A 9,919-nucleotide genomic window follows, 5' to 3' on the forward strand; every position below is an offset into this window, starting at 1 on the left:
ACTCAACCCTAATACAAACTAACTCTCTCAGTATTTGGTTATGGGTACTTTACCCCATCATTATTTACATTTTGTTTCTAAGTCACATTACATGCGTATTAGTGCGGGGCGGTCCTTTGCAAGCTTAAGGACCACGGTCCTACGGTCCTTGGGAAATGAAGACCGCAAGGACCGGTCCTAGGACCGGTCCTTTTCGACATTGAACATTCCTGAGAGACTGTTGGAAATTCGAACCGGTTTGACCTTTGAGACCGTGGGATCGTTCATTCTTGAACCGTTAAAGACCGCTACACGATGAAAACCGTGGTCTACAGGAGTAAAACACACGGAGTAGTCACACTCATTTCAAATTGTAACCTAATTAGAGAAGAGGGGTGATGCCTTCTTTATTTGCTCACCGTACTTCATTGTTACTTCGATAATTTAATAAAATTTGAAATTTATCCCCATTAACGGAGATAATGGCATCGCCCAAGGCGTTGATCGAGTTGTTCGTGGCGTTGATACACACACGCAACTCCTACTCCCCCCCCCCTCACACACACACACATTAGAGGGCAGCGAGCATTGAAGACTAAGAAAGAGACGTGAAGTTATAATAAGAGGGGGTGGACGAGGTTATAAGAGGGGTCGATGGTGACTTTTCGCCAGATCTAACAAACTCAGCTACCCATTCATTGCTGAGTAGACAGGGATTCAGAAAAAACTCGACTGCACCCGGGATCGATCTCTGGCCCTTTGCGTATAAAGAGAGTGCTCTATCAACTGAGCTATCGGGGTCCCCAAATATTCTATTGGACTTTTTTAAAATTCAGACGTTATAACTGGATTTTTTGGAAGGAAGAAACTAATGAAACTCATATTATTTGATTAGTAAAAACACCAAACGAAATTTTAATATTATTGTATTATTTTAAATGACAACACTGCGATAGAAAGGAGTGGTGACAAGAGATGGACAAAAGAAAACAAAAAATCGGATTTGCTCTTGCTAGGTTCGACACACACACACACACACACACACACACACACACACACACAAACACACACATCTTTAGTAGTCACATACATTTCAAACAATAACCCATTAGAGAAGAGGGGTCATGCCTTCACCATAGATCATTGTCATTGCGATCATTATGGTGTAGTAAATTTTGAAATTTACCCCAATAATGGAATCGTCCAAGGCGTGCGCCTCCTGTTCCCCCCATCTCACACACGAAAGGGCGGTTTGCGGAGTGGAGGTTGGTGGTCGTCTGCCTGTATGGTCGTCTGTGTCGTTTAGTGTATGGCAAAGGGGAGTGGGTGCGATTAATTAAGTGGGATGGGTGGTGATTGGTGGAAGATAGGCAACCGAGGCAACGAATCGCTGGGGAAGTAGCCTAGTATGGCGCGAGACCGTGGAAAGGTGATAAGAAGTGAGGACCGCCGCCGGTCATCCCTATCGGACCGATCCTCGGTTCACAGCTAAAAGACCGTGGGACCGGTCCTTGGACCGGTCCTCAGCGCGGCACTAATGCGTATTATTAAAGCTACTGATTCTAATGTTTATAAGATAATGGTAGTTGAATACAACTATGTACCTGGTGGGCAGCGTGGCTCAGCGGTAGGGTCTTTGCTTCGTACCCGGAACATACCGAGTTCAATCACCCGCCGATGCGCTGTATGGCCATGAGCAAGTCATCTCCCCCTTTCTCAATTTATGGCGTTGCATTGCGGTTGATGCCTTGGTTATTCCAGTCTTCCCTTGGAATAGACCCTAGAGAAAATTTTCCCCTATGGGATGAATAAAGGGAATTTTATTTTATTTTTATTTTTATTTTTACCTGCCAATTTTCTTTAAGATTGAGTAACTGAGTATATTTTTTTTCTTCCAATTTTGAAAAGTACGAAAAATCTCTTGGGAGATTGGACAGCACAGATGTAGAGGGCTAGGGTTGAGTTAGATAATTTCTTCATGCATTGTTTGTTGCTTTTTGTGCATCAGAGTAAGACAAAGCATTTATTTGGGTATATTTTTTGGATGAATGTTATTGACAGCAATTTTTCATTATTCATTTCTAATTTTTTATTTAGATCAAACACAACAACAATCAATTACAGTGAGATCATTACTCATAGAACCCCCTCTACTTTATGCATAAAAGTTATATATTAGCCATTCCAGCCAAAAAACTGTTTGAACCTATTCCAATATCACTATCAGTATCAGATCCATCACATTCTTGCAAGCTTTCAACAACAGTATTCATATACAGCTATAAGATTGAACTTTGAAGCACTATGTTCCAAGCAGGCGATATAGTCCATATTGTTTAAGTATTAATACTAAATAGCTTTGGTAATTTCTGTTTTATGTATTTTAATTGCCCTCTTTCTTCCTCTGACCTCAAAGAGGCTCTATGGTTTTGTGGTATGACATTTAGTGTAAATCCCTGGTTGTTCTCTCACCCTAGTGGCAAAAAAAGAGCTTTTATTTAGCTCAATAGAGGTCCCTAGCCTAGAAAAAAAAACAACTTCTAATGAGGCCATGTCTTAAGCATGACGGCCCCATACTCGTAAAAAACTCAGAGCAGAAAGTCCTACATGAATTGTACATGAAAGCTGGTGCTTAGATGATATTTTTAGCCTCTCTGCTTAATCTCACACTCCGCTTAATCGACACACTAACCCGAACTCCCGAGGGTATGCGATTAAGCGGAGTCGACTGAATATATAAAAGCTCATGGTTTTGGATCTTTTTTTGTTTTTTGTTTTTTCCTTTTAATTTCAGTTATGTGTTTTGGATGGGTGACATGAATTTTCGTGTAGAGATGCCTTATGAGGAAGCATTAGGTCACATACAAAAGAATGACATAAATACTCTATTAGAGCATGATCAGGTAAACCATTTTTTAATTACATTTCCTTGTTTTGTAAGCTAAAAAGCTGTAGCTTGATGAAGTTTGTTTTTTAGTTTGTTTTTTTAAAAATCTTTTCTATACAATTTTCTATACATAAACTGATTGACGTTGTTTGTATTTAGTAGCTTTTATAAAAACCCTATCAGTGTACACTGCTACTGTTATTTTAAAAAAAAAAAAAAAAATTACAAATAAATCAGAGTCAGAACCATATATATTTATTAAGAGCAGTAGAATTGCTAAGTTAACAAAAGTAGGTTTAAAAGTGTTTAAAGTAATATTGATTGCTGATGCAATGTCAGCTATGCATCTTAAATAACATGATTGTGTTTAAATTGTTTTTAGGGGTTATACTGCGCTTTCAACACTTTCAGGTCATTTCAGAGCCAGGTCTCATGGGTCACACTTTCTGAAGAAAAATGATCGTGATAAAGCATTTATTGTTTATTATGCCAAGCTAGAGAGTGATCATTCTCTTTGTGTCTGTATCTCTACCACTTGGTTGTACTTGAATGCCGATAACTTCTGTCCCTTGATAAGGTATTTTAAAGAGTTTGATTGCTCAATCTAACAACATCATCCTAGATTCCAATTTCCCCAGATTTGTTTAGTTTTGGGTTTTTTCAGGCCATCATACATATCAGATATGTGATGGTTAAAATGGCAATGTTTTTATTTTTTCTCTATTATTTGTTTCTGCTTCTCAGTTAAGGTCAGTCATGAAAGAGGGATTGATATTTCAAGATTTTGAAGAAGCCCCGATTCGTTTTAAACCGACCTATAAATTTGATATTGGAACAGATATCTATGATACGAGGTAAAGTCCAGTAAGCACAAAAGTTAAGGTTTTTTAAAATTTGTTTTTTTATCGACATTGAATATAATGGAACAACTGAGAAGCATCTAGGTTTTCAAGCTTAAGAAGCTCAGACGTTAAGCTTTTATTATTATTTCTCTTTGTGTTACTTCTTATTTATAAATATTGATAATAATAAATGGCATTTATATAGCGCTTTACTCCGTTGTCACAGGCTCTAAGCATTTTACAGTTATATATAACAAAACATATAACGGTAAGACAAGTGTTGATGGAAAAGTGATACGAATTCAATTTAACAACATTTAACTTATGACACAGTATATCAAATCATATTACAGTTATTGAATGCTTAGAGCTTTGAAAATACACCAGAGGTGCCAACTATAAGAATGCAACTCTGAACCACATTGGGTTATATACCTGTCAAAATTTAAGGTATTGTGCCATGTGACTTTTCTGCTGCAATAATTTGATCAACGAAATATTCTCAAATCTTAATTGTCATTTCAAAACTGCAAATTATGCCCATTCACGCCTTTCAATAAATATTTCTAAATTTGTGACAGTAAAACATCCTTTTAGAATATGGGTTTATTATTATTATTATTATTATTATTATTATTATTATTATTATTATTATATTATTATTATTATTATTATTATTATTATTGTTATTATTATTATTTTGTTGTTGTTGATTATTATTATTATTATTATTATTGTTGTTGTTGTTGTTGTTGTTGTTGTTGTTGTGTGTTGTTGTTGTTGTTGTTGTTGTTGTGTTGCTGTGCTGATGCTGCTGTTGCTGCTGCTGCTGCTGCTGCTGCTGCTGCTGCTGTTGTTGTTGTTGTTGTTGTTGTTGTTGTTGTTGTTGTTGTTGTTGTTGTTATTATTATTATTATTGTTACCACTATATTATTAAATTGGATGTGCTCTCTTTTTTAAAAATACTGTTAAAAATGGTGTTAAATAAGGCTTTGAGATTTTTCAAAAGCCTAGTAAAAGCAAAGAAAGAATTATAAAGTTAATGAATGATGTTAAAGGCTAAATGACTATATCATGGTTGCCAATTTTCAGTATATTTACTGATGTTAAAAAACCTCAGTATATTTTCCAATCCTGCTGAACGAAAAAACAAACAAACTAAGTACAAAATGTATTTTAACTGGAGTTCAATGCTCAGATACTGGTTGGTGGATGTGTTTGCGTAAATGTTCAATCAATTTTTGCCTTCTGAATTGGCAACCCTGCTATATCTCCCATGAAAATACAGAAATAATGGATAGGTATGTTTCCCAATAAGTTGAATAGCTTTTCTTCATACGGTTTAACACATCTCATCTTTAGTTTGATTGCAAATGTGCATAGGTAGTTCATTCTGAGAGTACTGTTCCTCAATATAAGATGGAGATAAGAAGGAAGAGGATGAGGAAGAAGTCAAAGAGCTTAGTTGATGGAGGGTACTGGTAGGGTCAAGCCATCTATATGTTATCCCTTTCTACGTGGAAGTGGCTTCTACTTCATGTCCTTGAATGAGGTAACAACTTTGCTTGCTCTGTTCCAGACTGGAGTCTTTGTAACTTTTACCAAAAGGAAGACAGTTGTGGGAGGGCATTTCTTTTCTGACCAAGACTTATTACAAAGTTCTTTACATACGGCACTGGCATCTCGGTGTTGTTGTGGCTTGTTGTTTTAATTAATTGTTTAATTTTATGAGTTTTGTTCACTCGTAGAAACCATCAAGCCCCAACCCCAAAAATAGTAGTGTTTACATGTGGGCTGTCCTCTTAATAGTGTTCACTGTGTTGGGCACAACTAAGGGACAGAATCTGTGATAACCGTATTCACCTAATAGGGCCCATGGATCTGCAGTTCATTCAGGATAGCAAGTGCTCAACCAACTGAGCCGTCAACACACCCGAGGACACAGGGGAAGATTTTCACTTATCAATTATTAGAACTATTCTCCCATATTACATTTTCTTTGGCGCCTATGACGTTCAAGAGTAACGCATGCACTGAACTTAAAGTCTAATTTTCTTATTTTGTTTATGTGTACTATCCCCTTTTTTGCTCTGATATGACCTAGATGCCTTTAAGCTTCTAAAACTGATTTTTTTTTTCTTTTCGTTTTTATTATACAGCCAAAAGAAAAGAGTTCCAAGTTATACAGATCGAGTTTTGGGCTTCCACCACAAAGTTACTTATGGGAAAAAAGACCATTTAAATGTGGACTTCTCAGGCTACCGGTCACACCCGTCTTTCAAAGAGAGTGATCACAAGCCTGTCTCTTGTACCATGGATATTTTAGTAATAGTCTTGCCTATTTCTTTTTATATATAAAGTTTTTATTTTCATTTTAAAAATTTAAGTAATTATTAATTAATCAATTTATGTGTTTATTCATTTATAATTTATAATTTTTTGATATATTATACATATAGTGGTATAGTCTTTGCTTTGCACCCAAAACATACTGAGTTTGGCTACCCGCTGTGCTGTGTGGCCTTAAGAAGGTCACCTTGTCCAACCTAACTCTTTTTGTGGTGGTGTGCTCTGGCTGACACCTGGGATATTCCAATCTTTTAATGTGTCAAGACTGATGCAAATGTAGGCTAATATTCCTTTTTGTTGAATGAAATAGAAAGGGTATTATGAATTTAGATATTAATATTATGACAATATTTTTTTTGTTTATTATTATTTTGTTTGTGTGTCATTTCCCCCCAAAAATAAAGGATTTAAAAAACAAAAATTCTGATTTTTAAAAACCGTCTTATCCTGTTTTATTGTCTTTATTAAGTTTGTTTGTTTATTTGTTTTTAGCATTTTTATAGCATGCTCAAAGCATTTTACAAGGGGTCCCTAGCCAACAGTAACACTTAACATGTAGGATGAAACATGTTGCCTGTTAGGTGTTAATACCATCATTCCGACAGACAACGCTGTTAATGGCCAGGTACTCATTTTACACCTGAGCACTGTAACAGAATGTGAATCAAGAGCCTTTTCCAACGACTTAACTTTGTGCCTCTGAGAGTGGGACTCGAACCCAGGACCTTCTGATCTGCAGGCAAGTCATACCACTAGACCACATAGCTGCAGCTCAACGTCTGATTTTTTAAAATGTCAACAATCCATTTATTCTATGTGTAATCTGCAGGGTCTTTCTAAGCCACAGATGAATCCCGTGAAATTCAAAATAAACAAGACAGTATCCAGAACAGTGCCTATGAGTGTCAGTTATACCAGTCGTAGCATGGAACTCTGTACCTCAGATTGGATCGGCTTATTTCATGTTAGTATTTATTTGTTCTATTTTATTTATTTATTTTTTTTAATTTATTTATTTATTTAAGTTCTTCTACTACAACTACTACTTCTACTACTACTACTACTACTACTACTACTACTACTACTACTACTACTACTACTACTACTACTACTACTACTACTACTACTATATTATTACTACTACTACTACTACTACTACTACTACTACTACTACTACTACTACTACTACTACTACTACTACTACTACTTCTACTACTACTTCTACTACTACTAGTACTGCTATTACTAGTACTGCTACTACTACTACAACAACTACTACTAGTACTACTACTACTACTACTACTACTACTACTACTACTACTACTACTACTACCACTACTACTAATACTACATCTACTACTACTACTACTACTACTACTACTACTACTACTACTACTACTACTACTACTACAATTACTACTACTACTACTACTACTTCTATTATTATTTCTAGTAGTAGTATATTGAATGAATCCATTTGCTGCCTAATTCAGTCCCTTGATTGGTAGCAACATATAATAATTACAAGGACTGAAACACACAGGACTGTCCTCTAAGTGTTGATGGTTTCGTGAATTATGTGATTTGTGAGTTTTGTTCACTCATAGAAAACATTAAGCCTTGTGAAATAATGTCCTTATAATAGTGTTCACTATGTTGAACACAACTAAGAGACAGAATTGGTGAGAAATACATTCCTTTTATAACCCATTTATATGGCTTGTGCATCCACTTAATCTTCGAAGAATCGTCAATATTTTTTTTTTTAATTATTTTTTTTGGCTGCATCACCTTTCACCACCTTTTAAAAAAATCATTTTCCATATGTAAAATATTGTTCTCCATACAAGTCATGTTGAATTGTGATGAAGTACTTAAAAAAAATCTTTTGTGGATGATTTTAGGTCAACAAAGCCATATTGAATAATATTGACTAGTTTTTATTGTAGTTGACGTTGTTCTTGTTGTTGTTGTTTTTTTCATTAGTGGAAGAAGAGGAAGAAGAAAGAGGAGTAGGATGAGGATGATGATGATGCAGATGAGATCAGATGGCAATATCATACTATTTCTTTTTTAATTTCCATTTTCATCTCTTTAGGTCAATTTTATCCGGCTGTTTACCGACTACATCTCTTATCAATATGCTGTTGTCAACTATGTGTCTCATCCTTATAGCGGTACAATTCAAATTCCTTCAAGTACTTTCCAGAACTTGGCCAAAGGTGCCAGTTTTGTTTTGTGTTACTTCAGTAAAAAATATTCCTTCAGTGGCGTCAGCAAAATATTCAAGGTAAGATTCTTTTCTTTCTTTCTTTATGATTATTAGTTTTTAAAAATTGGTTCACTCTTTGAAACATTTACTAATGCAATGAATGAAAACGTTGGGCTGACCTCAGTATAAACCCTAAATTAAAAAGAAGAGAATTATTTTTGAAATTTTTATATTATTTTTGTCCATTTCTTTTTACAGTTTAAAAAAAAAATTCAGCTTTTATATAGCGCAATATCCACTAAATGTGCTCAAAGTGCTTTACAAAGGGTCCCTGACCAACAGCAAAATATAACATGGAGAACGAGACATGACGCCTTTTAGGCGATATTACAATTTTTTTTGACAGAGACAATGCTGTTGACGGCCAGGTACACCTGAGTATGGTGAGAATGTGAGTAAAGAGCCTTTTCCAAGGACTCAACTATGCACCAAGCGAGGCTCGAATCCAGGATGTTCCGATCTGAAAATGAGTGTCATACCACAAAACCACATAGCCATTCAGACCAGTTCACTGCTTCTAGCAACATGGTATTCACTTTGACTCTTTGTTGATTCTGAAGGATTACATAGGCGTTTTGCATTACATCATATCTGTTGTAACTTACTTGGATTGTCACAATGCTAACTGAATATTCTTTTCATTTTATATTTCCAGATCAAAGATTGACAGAGATTATGTTTGACAGCCAACAATTGGTACCTATTTGGCGTCCCAGTCAAAGAGTGGAGATTAAGTTGTGAATAGAAGAATATTTCCACAACCAACAAAGTAGTGTTACCTGACCTGTCAAAAATCAATTTTTAAAATTCAATCCAAGTTCAATATTATCTTTCACTGTCGCCATGGGTTTTTTTTTTTTCCATTGATAAATTTAGTTTTAAAACCATAAAACAGTGATGTAAAATATAAATGTATTTGAGAATAAATATAGATTTTCGGATTTGTCAGGTGACACTCTTGTGCATTTTTAGGAGTTTATTTCAAAAATGAAAATCTATATTTTATACTTCATTTATGTGGATATTGGATATATATATATATATATGTATAAATATAAGCATTAAAAAGCACTGGTATATTTGCATTGAAAGCTATTATACAAGAAATGTTTTAGTTCCGATTTCATTGTTGAATATTTTATCTTGAACCTTAAATATTTTAAATATTTGTCTTTTGATTTTAACCTTACCTGGGAAAATGAAATATGTTTTAATTAATACTAATACGAAAATGACAATATATGATATATTTATAGACTTTAATAAAGTAACTCTTGCAACACTTTAAATGCAATTGTCCTATATTACCATTTGATGCAATGTGGAGTTTTTAGATTTAAAGGCCTGTTATGCTTCTTTTTTTCTTTGCCAGAGTAATTTTACTCAGGCTTTGTGATACCCTCTATTGCCATTGCCATATATTGCAACTTATTTATTGCTTACATTCAAACGACTCAATTCTTAATGTCTATTTTGATATCACTCTTCCTCTCCTATCCCCCCTTTCACTTCCGTTTAATCAAATCCTTTTAATTTTCGTTCTTTTCTTTTAAAGTGGGTTTTTTTTGGCGGTTTTTGTTTGTTTTGTTT

At 34.7% G+C, this 9,919-nt stretch overlaps 1 protein-coding gene across 6 annotated transcripts in view; it reads left to right on the plus strand.

Annotated features, from left to right (window-relative positions):
* LOC144967267 (inositol polyphosphate 5-phosphatase K-like) overlaps positions 1–9,616 on the plus strand; it is a 29,273-nt gene extending 19,657 nt beyond the window's left edge. For all 6 annotated transcript variants that reach the window (XM_078904304.1, XM_078904300.1, XM_078904301.1 and 3 more), the window contains 6 exons: positions 2,774–2,882; positions 3,611–3,720; positions 5,868–6,033; positions 6,887–7,021; positions 8,156–8,347; positions 8,985–9,616. In XM_078904304.1, the coding sequence (XP_078760430.1) occupies positions 2,774–2,882; positions 3,611–3,720; positions 5,868–6,033; positions 6,887–7,021; positions 8,156–8,347; positions 8,985–8,996 (724 nt within the window). In that variant the 3' untranslated portion in view covers positions 8,997–9,616. The remainder of the gene's footprint in view (positions 1–2,773; positions 2,883–3,610; positions 3,721–5,867; positions 6,034–6,886; positions 7,022–8,155; positions 8,348–8,984) is intronic.
* The last annotated feature ends 303 nt before the right edge of the window (positions 9,617–9,919 follow it).

Source organism: Berghia stephanieae, chromosome 3 (genome assembly GCF_034508935.2).
Source record: "Berghia stephanieae isolate SIO BIC M18660-M18661 chromosome 3, UCSD_Bste_1.3, whole genome shotgun sequence".
Lineage (NCBI taxonomy): Eukaryota > Metazoa > Mollusca > Gastropoda > Nudibranchia > Aeolidiidae > Berghia > Berghia stephanieae.